The sequence below is a fragment of the Seriola aureovittata genome, chromosome 23, assembly GCF_021018895.1.
Source record: "Seriola aureovittata isolate HTS-2021-v1 ecotype China chromosome 23, ASM2101889v1, whole genome shotgun sequence".
Classification (NCBI taxonomy): domain Eukaryota; kingdom Metazoa; phylum Chordata; class Actinopteri; order Carangiformes; family Carangidae; genus Seriola; species Seriola aureovittata.
Genome location: NC_079386.1, coordinates 6,172,993 through 6,192,049, shown reverse-complemented (window position 1 = coordinate 6,192,049; position 19,057 = coordinate 6,172,993). Strand labels below are relative to the sequence as shown.

Sequence of the window (19,057 nt, the reverse complement as noted above, 5' to 3'; positions counted from 1 at the left end):
GCACACCAGCCACGAACAGGCCTGAATCGTGAGGTTTAATTTTATTTCACTGCGGGCTGTTTGTTTTGTGTGGAACCAAAAATATTGAATGTGTTTATTTATGGTTTGAATGTTTCATGGTTCATTATGTAGTTAAATGTACCTTAGAATCAGTAAAAGAGTAAAATAAATGTTAAACGAGTTCATGAATAATTAAAAGAGTAACAGAATAATTAAAGGAAAGAGTGTTTTTATGTGCTTTAATTCATGGTTTTGTGTTTAGCAACAGTGTTAACTTGTATTTGAGACTATACTTCCCAACAGAGACAAGAAGGTGAACAATTTGACTGTTTATTTGTTTGCTTTTACTGTGATTTTCCTATACAAGGTGTTTAGGCTCCAACCATATTTTAATGGTGCAGTCATTGAATATATATTTTGTGTCAATGTGAAGTGAAAGAGACAGAGAGAGGAAGACTGCTTAACCATTTTGTTCTTAATTCTGACAATTCCCTGTTTATTTAAAGAAATTCCTGTTTTGGTTCCTTGGGCAGTTTTTATCTTTTTATATTCTTACTGTTGTTGAGTTCGTCACCTGAACTCGCGTGTTGGTTTGATGAAGGAAACAGGACACTCATTCAAAGTTCAAATCCCAGCATTTATTAAAGCTAACAGCAATATAGCATTAGAAAAAGGAGATTGTTACAGAGCTCTGGGCCAAACTATCTCTCCCTGACAACAACATGCAGTTGTGCCAGTTCACGAAGTCTGACACTCTACCTCTTTCCTGACCCAGTCTTTCATATTCTTACACAGAAAAAAATAATACAATGTGGGTTGAGTCTCTTCTTATCTGTCCATGCCGCTGTCTTCGTTGTGTTGCTCCTCCACGTGTTATCTCACCCCCCTACGCGGGGCAGCTCTCGTGCCGGTGGATCTGTGAGAGATTCACACAAATAGAGACGATACCCTACTCTATTCCTCGTTTTTTGTCTTACTTCTGTTGTTATTTTTCTAGGGTGGCCTTCAAACAATATCATAAGTTCAGTCTGTTCTTCTTTAACGTTGCACAGCAAGTTTTATAAAATGTCACCTAGTTATAAGCATATTATGGTTACATCAACAATGCACACATTGTTTTATTAAAAACAGATTAATATAAAATCCTCTACACTGTCCTCCTGGAAATTTACATCTATGTCGGCTCAAAAAGTTCTTTATAGAAACTCTGTGTCCTGTGGTTAATTTCATTATCAGATGAAAATGACCTTGGATGTGTCTTGCCTATGTTACGTTAGGCACTTTCATTGAGAGGTCAGACAGTAACTTGAAAGCTCCTGGAAGTCTTTGTGGAAATTTAGTCAACCCACCTTATTCTTTAGTAGAGTCCCTGAAGTGAGGGAGCATTTGGCCCCTTTATCTTTCAATGGAATACAAAGATGTGAAAACAAGCCTTCACTACATGTAAGATGAGAAGACCAATTGGCAGATTGTGAGACTGTCTGAACTTTATTCACACATTTTGTGTGTGTGTGTGTGTATAGTCGCACCTATTCATACCTTGTTGTAGTAAAACTTTCATTAGATATATAACTCAGTATTGTTAAATATGTAACTCAGTATTATGGATATGTGCATTATAAATTCACTAAATGTTAAACCTATAGACTCAATGTATCAGCAATATTCACAACTAAGAAACTAGGCCTACATGTGAGCCAGCCTTTTCTGAAGAAAGAATGCAAAAGAAAGATGTAATCTGACAGGCATAAAGTTATTAAAAAATATGGTTGGAAAGCCCCTGGAGATAATGGTGTCCAAAAGGCAGGTGCAGGGAAAGTACCAGGCAAGGGTATAGTAGGAGGATTTCTGCGTCCCGTATTCATTCAATACAAGACGCAGCACTTTATTTTCAAATACAGGACGGTCCTGTGTTATATGTGACGGGTGGAAACCCTAGCCACTCCGGTTGTTGTAGTGCTTTATTTATTTGTAGTCCTGTTTCAGTTTTATACCTTCTCCTGGACCGGTTTCCTGGTGTGGAAAATGTTGAGCTCGCTCGCTGCAGACTTTTAAACATGGGTGAAATAAAATGCAGCGAATACTTGACCAGTCAGAAATGTTGGGCACTGCAGACGCCACCCCCCCAAAGTTCCTGAACCTTTGGAAAGTACTACCCTCTGACCAGTGAAGGCATATGTTATTTCTGCTACTGTATGCATTATATGATTAAAAGGTTGAATCAGCCTTAAACTATATGAACTATGTGAACATTGTAACATTGTCTGCCGTTTGAGATTGCAGAATGACGTACAAGGACAGAGAGGACGAGAAAGTACGATGATAACATGCTTAGATAGCAGGATGTGCAGTTAAGATGCTGGATTCGGTCGGGCTGTGCGAGAAAAGGGGGAGTGATATTGTTATACAAAGAATGTGAGAATGTGTATAAGAGTGAGTGACTGAAACAAATTCTATGCTTGGCTATACTTTTAATAAATTAGACGTGTTGAACTTTAAATCTGTGTCCTGCATACTTCATCAAACGAACACGCGAGTCCGGTTTTGCTGCGAAATAATAGTGGACTCAACACCAGGTACCTTTCTGGCAGTTGATCAATTACCCTTGAACTATTCTTACACCCTGGTGCCTGCGGTCGAAACACGCATAGTTCCTCAAAAGGTTCCTGGTTCCTCGGGAAAGTTCCTGCGATGAAAACTTGGCATTGGATGATGTTTTAGCTGTCTGTTTTCAATTCTACCACTGGTGAAGAGTTCAGGTTTATCTCTTGTGAAAGAACAAACTCTATTGCATTGAACTCTGCCCATCTCCAGTGAATTGTTTGTGCTCATTGGGACTCCAGTAAATGTAAGTAAAGTGTTGGTGAGGAAGTTCAGACTTAGACTCTGGCCCAGACCTGGACTTCTGACCTCCAACAACCTTTGTCTGTATTTTCAGTAGAAACTCCAGTGGCTACATTTTTGATATTCAGTAAAACCCAGAGCGCACAAACACACAGGTCGCTCTTAAAAATAATCCTAGTGCATTTGTGAAATAAAGAAGTAGGATACAAACAGTACTGAGACATGTTTCGGTTTCAAACAGGAGACTGATACATCTAATAATTCTGGATGCACCACTTTGTCCAACTGTCTCATGTCCTCAGCTGACATATTGCATATAAAAGGATGCTCCCCACTGTTGCTCTACAGAACTGCAGAATACTATTCCTGGATATACCACACAATCTGACCAATCATTTAATTCTATTTATAACACAGTGATTCTTCCAACAACACAAACTACTGCATAATTTACATTAACAAGATCTTGATCTGAGGCAAATTAATTCCCCAGAGGGAAACAGCCTGTTAACGAACAGGAGTGATAACCATTGGAGCTGAGTTATTGCCCTCACGTTCGGTGCAGGGGTTTAAGTAAGGGTGTAACTTCTTCTTGGGAAACCTGCAACAGGTAAAGGAGTAGATATGGGCCTTACTCCCAATATCATAAAAACAGACCTCTCCCTCCTCATGGTCTACAAACACTCCGACCTTCTCTGGTGTCTTCGGGAGATTAATCTCCACCGGGGGGCGGTCACAAGCTATTATTTTCGTCTCGTTCCTCAGCATCAGGACAACGAAGCCATTGCTCAGACGCACATCGGTTTGGTGTTTCCTGTCAACTGTTTCCAAGGCAACCCCAATGTCCCACGCAGACTTGCCTTCCACTTGCACCTTGGAATGCAAAAAATGATTTGTAATGAACAATAATGTATTCCTGTACAAAATTTGTTCACTGCACTTGGGTGCAAACCAAAATCAGGCAGAATAAAAATTAAAAAAAAAAAAAAAGAGCCCTGTTTTCTGTCTTTCTATTACTGAGTCTTAATAATCAACAATGTTACCTGTGTCACTGGGGATATTTCCTCAGAAATGCCTCCTGTCCTCTGGTAGGTAGTAGAGGAGCATCAAAAGTTGGACAAACAGACCTAAGAAAAGTTTCATCCCCCATCCCCTGGGCCATCAGAACTCTGATCTGCTGACCTATGTTAATCATCACCGTATTTTAATATTCACTATTCAGAATAGCTACTCAGCAAAGCACTTTTCTGTTTATTTTAAGTATTTATTATATTTGTAAGTGCAATACTCTTTTACATGCAATTCTTTTGTGTCCTTTTGTTTGTGTTTATTTACATTTTATATTTTGTACAATGACAATGGTTTTCTATTCTATTCAATACTATTATTCTTTTTGCACTTGAGTAGCGGTAGCTATCACAGCAGCAGTAGTAGTTTTGTATTTGTTTCACCTGCAGTCTCTGAGTTGAGAGAGACACTGAGCGCAATTACCACAATGATTGCACATCAGCACTAACTTCATGAATCATTTAACTCAGGTTTGCCAGTCAATATTCCAAGTGACTGGAAAAAAAACATTATTTCTTTGGGCAAATTAGTTAAATGGTGTGAATCAAGCTTAAATATTGTCATTGCTTAAATACTGTTCCTTAGTGGCCATGCTTGAAGCAAACATGTTGAACATTAACACAAAATAACTAAAAGCATAAGAAAATATGAAATGTGAAAATCCACTGACCTCAAAGTAGAAGGCACCAGAGGAATAGCCTTCTTTTCCCAGAACACCGAGGAGAGGCTCAAACCTCTCTGGGATTTCTGGCAGGTTCTGAGGAACTCCTCCATATTTCACTTGTTTCCCATCTTTGGACACAACCAGGACACGGTTTGCGGTGTTGGAGTCCAAAGTTACATCCACTGGCAGGGAGCACAAGATGAATAATTTGTGAACACAGTCAAGAGGAGGATTCATGTATTCAAAAGTAATGAAAGATAAGATTTACCTGCATATCGCTGAATTCTACTTATCTCTGTAAGGACATTAATGAAAAATCAATAACAGTAAATAAACCAAGAATAAATCAACACTTGACTGGGAACAGCACATGGTCAAATGACTTACCTTTTGCAATCAGTCCTTTCCCTTCACTAGTCGACTGATTGCAAAGTTCTCTTAGCAACTTAGTGACAGCGCTTCGCACAGTCCCCACTGCTGAATCACTGTAGACACTGATCTCCGACCAGTCTTCTGTTTTGGGTGGGTCACTCAGAGAGTGTAAACTCTGTAGTGAGAATGCAGGACAAATACTTCAGCTGCTGTGATGTGTGCATGCAGCAAGACATGATTATGTGAATTGTAAATATTTGGTTCTACAAAAAAAAAAATCCCTGTTGGCAAATTTGAATGGCAATTGTCTTATAAACAACTCTTTAGAAGAAGAGGTAGAGAAATGCAGCAGAGGACCTGTAGAAGACGGAGGTCATCCATTTGAGAGAGCTGCTCCAGCTCATTTTGTCTTTCCTCCAGGTCACTCATTTCCTCTTTTAGCTTCTCTGTCATAGTCTCCCTGCGATGTTCAGCTTTTTTGTGCAGCAAGTTGAGCGCAGTCACAAGTCCTGACTTGTTTATCTTCACCAGTTGTTGGAAGTGATTGAAGATCCTCACGACGTCTTCCATGTCTGTCCCGACGTTTTTCTGTGTACATGCGAAAGTTTAATGTAAATCCAGTGTTCACTGTCCTTTCAGCTCTGTTTTGCTCTCCACAAACTGAATGAAATGTCCAGCTCTTATGTTAACAGGGATGCCTTTAGGACCCTGGGGAAGATTGAGGGGACAACGGAAGTAGCGCTCTCTCTCTCTCCTACATGTCTGTGGCTGGCAAAGTGCAGCATGGTGCAGATAACAGTATGAGGAACACTGAACATTTTGTTTTGCAGTAGGCAAATTTTATCGTAATATCGCATGCCACCAATCACCTTAGTTGGGCTATTTAAAAAAAAAACATTCAAATAATCAATGTGGTTTTTATTTCTATCATAGTTCCCAGTCATCTGTCAAACATGGTGTTCAGTGTATCTTAGTGTATTTTTTTTCCTTTAGTATTGGTCGTCGTGATATTAAGCACGCTGCAGCTCTGGGCACTGAAATGAGTTAATGGTATAGCATATTGAGTTGATAATTTAATGAAAACATTGTTCCTAAAATGTGTCTAGCACAGGCTGAATATTATATTTATTTTTAATAGGACTGTCTTTGCTGTAATCTAATTATTTTTATTTTGAATATTATTTCGTTGATTTTCTTTTTCTATTTAAACCGGGCAATGTTGAATCCTTGAGCCATATCTTAATTACCTGTGATTGATTGAGGCTTCATATAAATTCAGTTTTTGATCTGAACACATCTGCCTGTAACTTCTGGGAACAACGCTGATGAGAGCAGCATCAGGCCCTGAGAGCAAAACAGGATCTTTACTTGAAAGTGTGCTGTTGCTACTTCCACCACTGCAAATTTGGATGAAGATACATTCATGTGCTTATTTATGTAGAATGTTTGAATTTGTTAGAATTGTGTTAATTAGTTGAATTAATCTTTTTGATATTTTATATTTGTCTTTGCTACACATAATAACATAAGTTTCAGATTTTAAATGAATAATGAACCCTCTGATATACAGTATAGGTTACTAGTCATGTAGGATCCATCCATCCATCCATCAGCAGCTTGACTTACCTCACTGATTTCTCCTGACTCTTCAAGCTTTTCAACCATCTTTTTCCTCTCCATGATCTCCTGCTGCACCTCTGCCAATTCCTCATCAACCTTGGCCTAAATGCATAACAAACACATTGGTTTTATTTCCTAATTCAAATGAAACTGTCACTGCATTACTAATAGTGCGGGCAACTAGTTATGTTAGTCGTACCTTCCTTTTTCTCAGGCGGTTTTTCAAAGGGACACACTGATGGTTTTGGTTGTTTGATTTGATGCACAACACACACACACATGTCAGGTCACGATGGCAAACCAGTTCCAAAGGACGTTTGTGCTGCTTGCACACCCTGTTGGTAAAATTCGGTTGCAAATGTGCTTTCAATCTCATTGTTTTTCAGTTAAATCTGTATTGGCTGGGAATAATTTAAATTTATTTATATCTTATCTTTCTTGACTAAAGCCTATGGTAAATGCACGTACGCGGGCGATTTATTGCTAATGTTCATAGCGGTCCTGTCTTATGATATACTGACAAATTTGAAAACTGCAAATGTGTACAACTGGCCACAATCTGTTTTGGTTTTGGTGAACCTGTTAGCATGCTGATGCTAGCATTTAGCTCAAGCCCCTACAGTCACACAGAGCAGCTAGTACACTCTTGTCTTGTTGATACATTATTCATTTGACCTCACCTGTCCTTCAGTCTGCTGACAGGATCCAGCAGCTCATGAGTCTTTAGGTCAACGTCATCCTGGTGAGGTTTCAGGTGTTCAGAGCAGAGAGATTCTTCGCAGTACAGACAGGACTTGACTGCCTTTACTGTCTTCTCTCCAGGACACACGTCACACAAAATGTCTTGTGTTTGGGCTCTTTCCTCTGGGACATTCTGGATGTTTGTCTGCTTTAGCTCAATGAGATCTCTGAACATGACATTGACTCTTAATTTCGGTCTTTTCTGGTAGTTATGTTGACAGAGTGGACACTGGGTGACGTTTGTTGAATCCCAGTAAGTGTTTATGCAGACTTTACAAAAGTTGTGTCCACAAGGAGTGGAGACAGGGTCAGTGAAGCCATCAAGACAAATAGAGCATTTAAAACTGGAGGAGTGGGAGGAGGCCATTGTGTATATCACCTGTTCAAACGGAACAAGATAAAACTCTTGAGAGAAAATGTCCTAGCCAAGGTGTGTTTCCAACAAATTCACTAGCTATAAACAGTCAGACATGTCTATGCCAGGAGTATCTGAAGCAGCTTGCTGTGTATATATAAGATTGTTGTTGATTTCACATGTTAATTGCTACTGGTGGTATGAAGGATTTCACACATTAAACAAGCTTATTTAAAAAAAAAAGAAAAGCTAATTACTGAGTGAAACTGAGTGAAAGAATGAACACTGGAGCAGATGTATGCTAAATCAGTATCTCTGACTGGCTACTCCTATCTGATCATAATCATGTGATCACTGTGACTGCTGCTCTTGTTTCTCTTTCACTTTTAAGTGGGAGCAAGTGACTTGAAAAACTTGTCATTCAGCCAAGAACTTTGTCCTTTCTAATGGCTCCGTACAGTTTTATCAAGTGTAATCCCCAGGTGTTAGATAAACATATTATTGAAGGACTATTGTATTTGAGTTATGTGACAGTTACCAGTGCCATACATTGTCAAATCATTAATCATTTAGTTTAGTAGAAGAAACCAGTTTGGCAGATCAGGTTGGTAGGTTTGGTTAAACCCACCCTGCTTGTCTGGTCGGTGATTTAAAGTTGTTTCTTCACCAGACTGAGGGAGGCGTCCCTCGTAGACACAGCAAAGTCCAAACCCTGACAGAGTTAACAACTGAGCTGAACTTTATATTACATCGTAGAGTAACTTCAAATCTCATTAGAATCGAATCTAAATACTTGTTATTACTATAACTTTAACTGCTTACCTTATTTTTTACTTCTGGATTCTTCTGTTTGTTGTCAGTCTGTCTGGAAGCGAGAATTTCACCAGACTGGTGTTTTCATGTTGTTCACAAAAGCAGGTGTGGCCTTGGAATTTCCTTAAAGAGCATTTTGAAACTGAAAGAACCACTGATGATCACGTGGTGCTATGAATCATTTCTCTTACATATGATATTTGTCATCCTGTTCCAACAAGTCACATGACTCAAAACTTTTATTCACTTGCTGGGGGGAACATTTCTTTTTAGCTCACTTTTAGCTCACAGCTTTTGTTCCCTTGCATCACTGTGTGGTGGAAATCTGAAAATGAACAGATGTCTTTATATATTTCAATAAGAGCTTTGCAAAGGATCAGTGTACAGTCACACAGAGTGTAATCGCAGACCGATATCAAACAAAGAGTGTACATGAACTTTATAGGAAGAGTGAAGAAGGAGGCATGGTCAGGATATGTGCGTGTGTGAACAATTATGGAAGCTAACTGTCAAAAGAAGCAGCTGCATGCTCAAGGACAAAGACCTGCTAGTTTGTAACAGACAGTACCAAATAAGGAGTGCACATGTAAGAACAGATCCACAGTACCTGATGAGGAGTTTACATGTGAAAACTGACAATACCAAATAAGGATTATCAATGTGAGGACAGATTCATGTCCAGGGTTATACAAAGTCAGACGATACAAAGTGCAAAACCAGGTTACACAAAGTGCAGAATATGATTTTTCTATTGTACTGTGTTTGACTGTCATTTATAACCTTAAAAACACTTTTCACTTCATGCTGGGGAAGCAGAAGTATCATGGAGGAATTTATTAAAATAATTCACAATTGACATTTTCATTTGAATGTGATTTGTACATATTATTATTACTATTATTGTTATTACATAGTTGCACATATTCTATTTGCTGTGGCACAGATGGTGAGTTAAGGAAAAAAAACAATAACTAATAAAAATTGCATCAATTTCTGATTTCTTGAAGGTGTTAAGTAGAAACCTATGCAAACATGCTAATGCACTATCATGTAAATACACAGACAGCTACATTTCTGATGGATATGTGGCTCTGCACCATGATTTAAAAGTTTCATTTTGTGTGGAATGTGTGAAGTAAATGCTTCTTTTTGTGTGGTTTTCTCTCCGGTAATAATTGTGAGAAAACTAGATGAACTGAGATGCATTCTGGGCTAATATAGGAGTTACAGCCAAGCAATAGTATTCAAATGCGTTACAATGTGAAAGTTGTCATTTAACATTGAACCAGTTAGTTAAACGATAGTTCTTAAACTGGTCATAATTTCAACACTTCACAGCACCATACACAAACACATACGCACCACTGACAGAGAATATGTAACTTCTACTTATGAGTAGGTTTTTATTATGAAGGAGAAATCAGCAGAGCAAAAAACAGAAAACTGAGAATATGGCATATTGAACTGAAGCTACATTGCAAAGGTATTAAACCCATCCTGTGAAGCCTCGAAATACTTTATCTGGGCTTTTAATTGCTCCAGTTGGAATTTATGGTCCTCCAGTACTTCAGCCATTTCTGTAAATGAGCGTCTTACACGAGCGTTGGTGTTCTCCGTGTAACTCTCTATTTTTTCCATCTCAGGTGGAGACAGGTTTGAGTGCATTTTCAAGCATTTCAGTCTGGCATTATTTCCTCTCACGATCTCAAAAACACTCTTGCGTTCTGTCTCAAATTCTGTCTGTAGGGCAAAAAATTAAAAATTGTGTAGTAGTGTAGTTTTTTCCAAACATTTAGAAATAATTCAGTAATATTGGATTAAATGACTCACCTGTCTAGCTTTTATAAATTCCTCAGTTAGCCGAACTTGCTCCTTCACCTTATCCTGTAATTTAGGAGTCACAATCGTAAGGCTGGTGGTGTTGCATTGCATTACCAAATATCTCATCATTTTATAACTGTAAGAAACTGTAAAAATAAAGTAGTCAGTCACAATTTAAAGAATAATACTCAATGAGACTTGACAAGGTAACCGACAATATATTTACCAGATGTTCCTTTATTTCCATTGGGTTTGCAAAGCAAATCCAATGCATCATGCTCAACATGACGCAGAGGCCTAGGGTGGTGGTTGCTCCTGCCATAACTGCTTTGGATGGAGGTTTAATTCAACTGTAGAGACAAAGATAGTGGCCACGGAGATGCCTAAAAAACAAATTACACAAAGAAATAAAATGAAATGCAATGCACATTCTTTTGTATTTTCTTTTCATGAATGCATTTACTGTCATAATTTAATGAAAAATATGTCAAAAACACATTGATTGATTTTTTTGTCTTTAACAATCGAATAAATTGAAAAGGTGAATTGGATTTCAGTGTTGTTCAGCAGAGAGCAGCATTGGCCTTCTGATACTAAATACAAAACACTGTCTTTACTCTTCATGAGTAGATGCAGGGCAGCTCTTTCATTTTTGAGACAGGTTGTCTATGCCAAAATGAAAAACAATGGAAGGCTGTCTAACATGGCTACCATCAGTTCTGATTATACCCGTGCTTCCGCCCGCAGGCTGTGATTGGACAGTTGACTGCTGGTGGCACCAGAGGTTAGATGATTACTAAAGTCAGTATAATTCATCCTGAGAAACATGAGTATCTGTATGAAATATAACTATTCAACAATATAAATGTATGATCAGAGTGATATGGAATGTACCAGGAATATTGCAACTAGTTATTTGATATTAAGTTTGACAAAGGGGTTGTACATTCTTTTCATGCCACTTTTTACTTCTATTCCACTTGAACTCAGATGGAAAAACTATGATTTGTTAAAAATTACTCAGAAAAGTACTCAGCAGTATATGTCATATATATACTGCTCAGTTGTATTATTATATTATAGCTTAGACTCATTATGATAATTATTATTTTTATTATGAGGCTTATTTTCATTATTTGGTGCAGCTATCATAGCTGCTGTTATAAAACTTTTACACTTACAAGTATCACTATTACTATTATCATTATAACAACCAGTCTTGTGGTGTTTAAATACAGCAGTATCAACAGCTCTCTTTCTCCTCCCCCATTTCTCTCTTCTCACCCATCTGGTCGAGACTGAGGGCCGCCCGCCCTGAGTCCTTTTCTGTTGGTGGTTTCCTCCTGTCTCTGTTTTCCTGCCCACTGTCACCAAGTGCTGCTCATTGTACAAACTGTTGGGTCTCTCTCTTAAGTCCCCAACCTTGAACTAATGTATGTTATGATTTGGCTCAAATAAATGACTAAATTAGTCAACTGAGAGAAAATTAATTGGCAGCTATTTTGGTATTTATAGAAGTCATTTTTATGCAAACATACCAAAACATTTCATAGTTCCAGCTTCACATATGTGATGATTTGATGCTTTTCCTTTTAATTATTAAAAAAAAAAAAAAAACAACTTTAATTACACCTTTCATTTGCTACACACAACAGTGATTACATAGCATACTTAGTACACACTTTAGATACAAGTGATAAATCTTTTGTTGATTACAAAATATTTACCACACTGCCATCTCAGTTTCACTTCCTTAAAAAACATGAGACTGTTGCTATGGCAATTTCACCCTGAATATATGACAGGAAATGTATCTAACTGTATGAGTTTCAAAACATCAGCACTTGGTGAGCTGAGAGGATCTTTTGTATTTTTCATGCAAAAATAACAAATATTATTTGGTTCCAGCTTCTCTGATGATTTGATGGTTTTCCTTTTGATTATATGTGTGTGTGTGTGTGTGTGTGTGTGTGTGTGTGTGTGTGTGTGTGTGTGTGTGTGTGTGTGTATATATATATATATATATATATATATATATATAAAGTTTGTACTACTACAGTAAGATCCCACTTTTCTGCAATGAGTACTTTTAATGACTTATTAGTATGAGTATTATGATTATTTTTAGATTTTAGCATTAGTACTTTGACTTGAGTAAATGATCTGAATACTAATACCACTACAAATAGGCTTCAGCCTGTACCTTTCTGATGATGATGAGTGGAGGATGTTTTACTTAATATTGTTGCTTTTTTGTTGCTGCCGCTCTCTTCTTAGTTGTTTTCTGGTCGTGTGTGAAGTATTCAGATTCTTTCTGTGATTGAAAAAGAAAAAAAACAATGAGCAGGAGTTCAGACGTCTCAGGCATAAGTATGTGTTGCAAACCGACAGGAAGTGAGCCAGACAGGTGCCAAACCAATTTTCTGAAGATGTCTTGTCTGATAGGGCATGTGTACATTCCTAGGTATCATATGGTTGCAACATTTTTCTGCAACTTACTCCAGTTATAGTTATAATAGTGTCAGCATCCAATTGTATAACACTTGTTTATGTAAGGCGTCAGTGCAGAAAGTGCGCTGGAGGATGTCTTACACTGAGGATGTTTATTGAAGCTTGGCCAAGGATAATGGAGAAACCATCGATATACGCCACCTCAATTCTGCACAAAAGGTCCCCTGTGGTTAGTCTTTATCCAGTTCCAAACATTACCAGAAATAACCTACGCCCCATATTAGATCAAATCTCTAGCCCTCAGAGGGATGTGTGAGCTTTCTATTGGTCCATTGACCATAAACAAGTGAACATGATTTACACATGCGCCTGAGCGTCTCCTCCTGTAAGATTTAGTGCAGTAACTGTGGCACAATGACCTGAGGGCCGCATGTTGACCCTTTACCCTGAACCATTCATCTATGGTGAATATCTCCTAACATATAACTCCCTTACGTATTGGTCTGTAACTTCTAGCTCAGTGCTAGTCTAGATTGGCTTGTAGTTTTTTGTTGTTTTTTCTAACTGCAATCTATTTTGGTCGTTAAGTAGTTACCCATCGATGAAAAGAATCTCCCTATCACAAAATAGTATAGTGAATGTACCTACGTATGATTGTGTGAACAATATGGTCATATGAGGATCACTGTGTGGGAGTTGTGCATAACAAGAAGTACAGATGACCATTAAGCACTGCGTTATATTCCCAGGGGAGTCACCCACTACTGTGGAGCTTATTCCCTAGAGCTTCCACAGGACATCCCCGTTGGGGATCACCTTGGAAAATATTAAGATTGGGTATTTTTCTACCATTATTTTTCAGGTTCCTCAAATAATGACATCAAACCTGGGTCTCTTCGATAATTTGGGTGCTCTTAATTTTATTCACCCGTGACAAGACCCTGGTGATCGTGAAAGCTGAGACCATAATTTAATTTAGCATGCATGCACATGTCATCAATTCACCAATTACTTATGCCACTGTGGCCCTGTTCAGACCAGCATAGTATAGGTGTATAGAGGACACATTTGAGATGTGATCACTCAGACCACACTCGGAGGTGGTCTGGGCCACATGTGGTCACAATCTTTTAGCAGTGTAACGCAAATGTGTGCAAATATAAGACACAGAGTCGTACTCATGCATAGAAATATGTAACCCATCACTGTAAAACACTATGTAATCAACAAATATCAAGACCCTCCACCAAAAAGAGGTTAAAAGTTAGGTTATACGAGAGTACATATGATGGATTGAATTTTTCCCACTACAATTATGAAGTGGGGTTTGCAGTTTCAGAGGTAAACTCCAACAACAACTGAAAATAGCATAAAGATCCTTAGTGCCAATAATAAAGACCTGTGTTAATCTGGAGAGTAAGACTAACTCCACAATTAAATGACAAGTTGAAAAATACAACAAGTTGAAATGTTCCCTAACACTTGGCACCTGTTTCATAACACACTTAAAACACTGCAGTTTGTAGTGGAACAGATCAGAATCGTCCCTGAGATTATGACCCATATTAAACCAATAGATCATGATGGGCAGGGTATGGAGGTGCGCTCTCTCAATGTGTTTGCTCAGAAGGAAATCATGTCAAAGAAGTTGTATTTTTTTTAATTATTTTTCAATTGCTCTACAGACTAACGCAGGTCTTTGTTTATTCCTCTGAAATGTTGCCTATGATGCTTTGATTTTCACCACATATATCTTAGTTTACTTATCATTTCTGACAATACACTTAATGTGAATATATGCTGTATATTTGCTGGCATCATCCTGTCTTATTCTCTCCCATTCTGTGCTCTCACACACACACTGTATTTCAAAACAGCTGAATTCCCAATAAAGCTGTACTCAATTACATATTTTGCTGTTTCTATTGTCAGACAATGGGACAAACAAACAATAGTGACTGAAATGCGGCCAGTAAGACTACATGTTAACTTCCAAGTCATTTCCAAGCTGCTGCTAAAATCATCAGGAAAACAACAAATAAGATAAAGACAAAGACTGTGCACTGCTGTGCTGTATATCCTCAGAAAGTGATCTCTTTACTTACCTCGACTGCAGAAGGTCACAGGTCTTTATCTGAGCCAGGCTTGTATTAGAAGCAGGTCTTTGTTTCCAACCCTCTTTATATGTACTCAAAGCAGTGTTTAAGTGAGAAGCTTCGTTTTCTTCATTTTCCTCCAGTTTACCGTGTTAGTTACTGCATTACGTGTTAATACAAACTCACTGCTTCCTGTATTTGTTTCAAATTAAAAGCCCTCAAGCGTTTAGGTGGACAGAAACCGTTTAATTCTTAACAAGGCTTTTATTGTCTCATTTATGGTTGCTGGCCTTTCTGTTGTTTACATGCTATTTAGATCTGCTTGATATTTTTTGCTCTCCCTCCCTAATTTTATTTTGGCAGCTTCTTGTACAAGTCCACTCTCAAACACTCGCACACACTCACACACTAAATTCGTGAGGGCTTAGGCCTGTCCCACTGTCAAACCATCCAGGGCATGAGGGGCTCCTCTAGCAGACATTCTGAGCCCTTATGCACACTTTCCATAAGCCTGCATTTCTGGAGGCTTTGCCTGAGGAAATTACCCAAACAACGGCCATAAAACGCAAGAGATAATAAGACAGGAGAAGAACGGTTAACAAACAAGTATGAAAGGAACGAACCCTAATGTTAGCGTCACAGGAAAAATGACAGTATATGACAGTATGAACAGAGCGCTCACTGTGATTCGGAGCCAGAACTGTGGAGTTATTTGTCCTATGATAACATTAAACATCAAAGTATTTAATACGATATGATACGAAAGCTGGTAAATTCGACAATATCTAAAAGTGATATTCAACAAGGTGACATGTAAACAATATGATTACATAACTAGAATAAAGAAAATAACACTACACATAATTTCCATGTATTTATTAAAGTCAGGCTGAGGATATAGCCCACTGTAAATAAGAGCATGAATTATCATATAGTTCAGATTATTTGACGTGGGGTTGTATGAGGTAATCATGCAAAGTCAGTGTATTACATGCAGTAGATTCAGATCAGCGTGCTGCCAGTTACACCCGACCAGGAACATTGTTGACAGTTGCCACCCATGCACAATCCAGCCGTGAACTAGGTTTATACCCAGGTTTAGAAAAAAAAAGTGTCAAAATCAAGCGACAAATGCACAAAGTTGGCAACACTGCGTGCCGTAAATGCCCCCCTAATAGAAACTGTGCTAAGTCAAAGAAAGAAAGAGAGCAAAGGCCAACTGACCAATGGTATGATCAGTCAGTCAGTCAGGGACATACACCATTATAGGGCTGACCTGCTGTTGCTGTCAGGAAAGAATCTGATAAAGAGAAAAAAAAATTCAGCAGTCAAGTTGCAGTGTGGGTAATGTTGACTCCAGGTTTTGAAAAATAAGAACAAGCCTGGAATTAAAAGAAAAAAAAAAAGATATTGGTGCTGCACCACCGTGACCTAATTAGGGCAGGTATACTGACGGGCAATCGTGATGCTGAGGGTTCCGATGAGTCTGTAGCATCTGTTTCCCAAAATCTGAAAATGTTTGGTGTGATTGGTAACTGCGCCTTTCACCAATGTTTGATGACAGAGAGCCAGACACTTTTTCTCCCTCTTTGAACGTGTTGCTGATGCCAGAGGTTGGCCTGACCGTGTAGTTGTGTTGCAACCAGTATTGACAGGAAAAGCCAGAGAAGCTTTTTCAGCGTGTAGTGAAGTTGACAGCTGTAGAAGCAAAATGTATCTGGCCCTAGCATGACGGTGATGATTCAGACACATTATTTGAAGCATGTAACGACTCTTTAAATGTGGCTACAGTTAAACTCACAGATCTCTTGTTGTCCCTCAGACCCCTATGGGATACAGATATGCAGGAAGGAAGCATGATAGCAGCGTCACTCAGAGCTCCCTTGTACAAAGCATTACATATTAAAGTGGAATTTTGTGTTCACAGAGACTGTGACTTTTTGCAAGGCATTTGTTGTTATTCAGAGTAGTGACCAATCTTTGCCCTTGCAGCAATCCAGCCCTGTATGCTGAGTATTTGCACAGTCACACATTACGCATATTGGTAACATGACGGTGGCAAGTCTGCCAACGTTTGATACTTCTTTTTTTTGTTTGATACTTGTGTTTACTTGTGATACTTGCTCTCCCCCACGCTTGCTCATTCACACTAAAATGTCTACAAAAACAGCAAAGGCAAAGATTCTGTTTGTTTTTAATGATGCGTTTGCTTAAACATGGGAATGTGTGCATTAGTTGATGCTTTGACAAATTTTATATATACTGAATGAATGTAGGAGCAAAAATGATCATTACCATATTTAGACATGGAATATTCTGCTGCTGAAAGATTATTCTGCTGTCTTCCTATGCGCAAGCTTTCAACTGACCTAGTACACGGTTGGGCTTGGTACCTGTCATTAACTTGATACAAAACTTTCTTTGTCCGTGTGGGATAATGAAGGAACATTCCTTTCTCATCACACTTATCAGCTCAAAGACATGATAGCTGCTGAGCTCAAGGTTAGCGTATGTGCCTCCCTTGTCTCCCTCCGCCAACTATAAATATGTTACTGTACTTCTAAGTCAGACTCACCAAACTCTGGTGTATGAGCTCTGTCCTTTCAGTTGAAATAGATCGACTCTTATACTTTATTATTCAGTTTTATTTTTTATTATTCTCATGGACTGAGATCCATTAAGTAAATGTTTTTCATTAGTGAGGGGTGATGTGTGTATGGATTTAAATACAGCAGGGTCCAAAAGTCTCAGAGCACTTTCCTACTCACTTGAATGGGGAAGTGGTCTCAGACTTTTTGACACTTCTGCAAGTGGAAAGCCTTCAGAATTGGGTGGTATCACATTCTATAAAGTTGTACTGCTCATATCTGTGTGTCTGTGTCAGTTGGTTCACCGTATCCTGGGATACTAATAAACTCACATCACTAGAACAAACTTGGAACTAAGGACTTGAGTGAATTTTCTTCAACAATTATCACAATTGTGATTGGACTGGAACCAGTTAGACATAGTCCTCATGTGGACAATAGACAATAAATCCATTATATTTACTTTGTGCTTGCAAGAGAACAGGGACAGGTTACATGTGGGAAAACCTGACAGAAACAGCATATTGTGAATTGTCAGGTCACCCTTATCTAACGTGTAATGTTTTTAGTATTATAGATACTACAGGTAGTACAGGTGGTACTACAACACTCACATACATTATATGTGCTGGTAACCTCTCCGTGTCGGAAGGTCGATTGTGTGCATAGGCCCGAAGACCAGCAGGGGAGGGGCGGCCAGACACACAGGAGAAAATGGTACACTCACTTTCCTACTAAGGTGGATGTCTATAGTCACCCCAGGGGGAAACTGTGGGAGTGAGAAAATGAGCGTGGGCCAAGAGATATGTGATCCCATAATGTATAATTAAATATATCATTTTTGGCCTCGTTTTAATGGTCATTTATTGTGTAACTGTAGTTTGACACTGTAGCTTGAGGAAAAATAATATGCTCCTAGAAACAAAAGTGCATGCAATATAACCTGCAAGAAGCTTGGGTCACGCTGACCCCAGTGTGCGAGGTATGTGAACATCAGTCCTGCAAAAAGGGAAAACTACACCATGCTGGCGTTGAGAATATTACGCCACGAGAGGCGCATTGGCAAGCCTGAGTGAAATAGTACAAAGATACTAAGGAAACACTGAGGCCAAAACGGTGCCAGGTTGACTGTAGTAATACGTCCCCACACGGACTGACTGCACGCACACTAGCGATTATCCAAATGTATTTCATGCATCTTTTAGCAGCAGAGCATATGCCTCATCAGCATATTATAGATGTGTTGGCAGGCATGTAGGGAGATCTGCTGTTGATAATTAAATGACAAACCAAAACTTAAGAAACTTGGAGACGTAATCTCACAGGTGGCATCAGTAGATACACAGTGTGAGCTAGGAGGTCGCCATGACCCGGCTGCAATTAAAGGAGGAACTGTTGACTGAAAATGTAATTCTTCAAGGACATCTGTATAGGACTGTTCTCCAGATATGAGTGTGTTACTATCCACTCGTGGGATTGTCCTGAAAGGATCTTCCGCTGCCCAGAAGCAGGTATAAAATGTCTGGTATACGCCGTTAGTTAGTTAGTTGTGCTCGAGGCAACCTGGTTTGCTTGTACTCTGTATTGGTGCGAATGAACCTCCATGAATTGAACTGGACTCAAT

The 19,057-nt window shown here is 38.8% G+C and overlaps 1 protein-coding gene across 3 annotated transcripts; it reads right to left on the bottom strand.

Annotated features, from left to right (window-relative positions):
• Window positions 1–616: 616 nt before the first annotated feature.
• On the bottom strand, window positions 617–15,007 carry LOC130164736 (E3 ubiquitin-protein ligase TRIM39-like). 3 transcript variants are annotated; one of them, XM_056369656.1, is made up of 14 exons: window positions 14,855–15,007; window positions 12,502–12,612; window positions 10,525–10,681; window positions 10,308–10,361; window positions 8,487–10,217; window positions 8,293–8,376; window positions 7,249–7,688; window positions 6,768–6,903; window positions 6,575–6,670; window positions 5,306–5,536; window positions 4,964–5,123; window positions 4,845–4,871; window positions 4,583–4,758; window positions 617–3,717 (listed from the first exon to the last, which is right to left on the bottom strand). In XM_056369656.1, the coding sequence occupies exons 7-14, from the start codon at window positions 7,674–7,676 to the stop codon at window positions 3,352–3,354; spliced, it is 1,620 nt and encodes a 539-aa protein (XP_056225631.1). In that variant the 5' UTR covers window positions 7,677–7,688; window positions 8,293–8,376; window positions 8,487–10,217; window positions 10,308–10,361; window positions 10,525–10,681; window positions 12,502–12,612; window positions 14,855–15,007; the 3' UTR covers window positions 617–3,351. The 3 variants fall into 3 exon arrangements, with proteins under 3 accessions (XP_056225631.1, XP_056225630.1, XP_056225632.1); XM_056369655.1 differs by lacking the exon at window positions 8,293–8,376; XM_056369657.1 differs by lacking the exons at window positions 8,293–8,376; window positions 8,487–10,217; window positions 10,308–10,361; ... (1 more) ...; window positions 12,502–12,612; window positions 14,855–15,007 and having other exon boundaries at window positions 7,249–8,286.
• Between the last annotated feature and the right edge of the window lie 4,050 nt (window positions 15,008–19,057).

Coding starts and splice junctions, on each gene's coding strand:
- LOC130164736 (XM_056369656.1), bottom strand. CDS start 7,676: ATGGCCTCCTCCCACTCCTCCAGTTTTAAATGCTCTATTTGTCTTGAT. Junction 5,537..6,574: donor AGTCAGGAGAAATCAGTGAG/GTAAGTCAAGCT, acceptor GCATGTACACAG/AAAAACGTCGGGACAGACAT. Junction 4,759..4,844: donor TAGAATTCAGCGATATGCAG/GTAAATCTTATC, acceptor GCTCCCTGCCAG/TGGATGTAACTTTGGACTCC.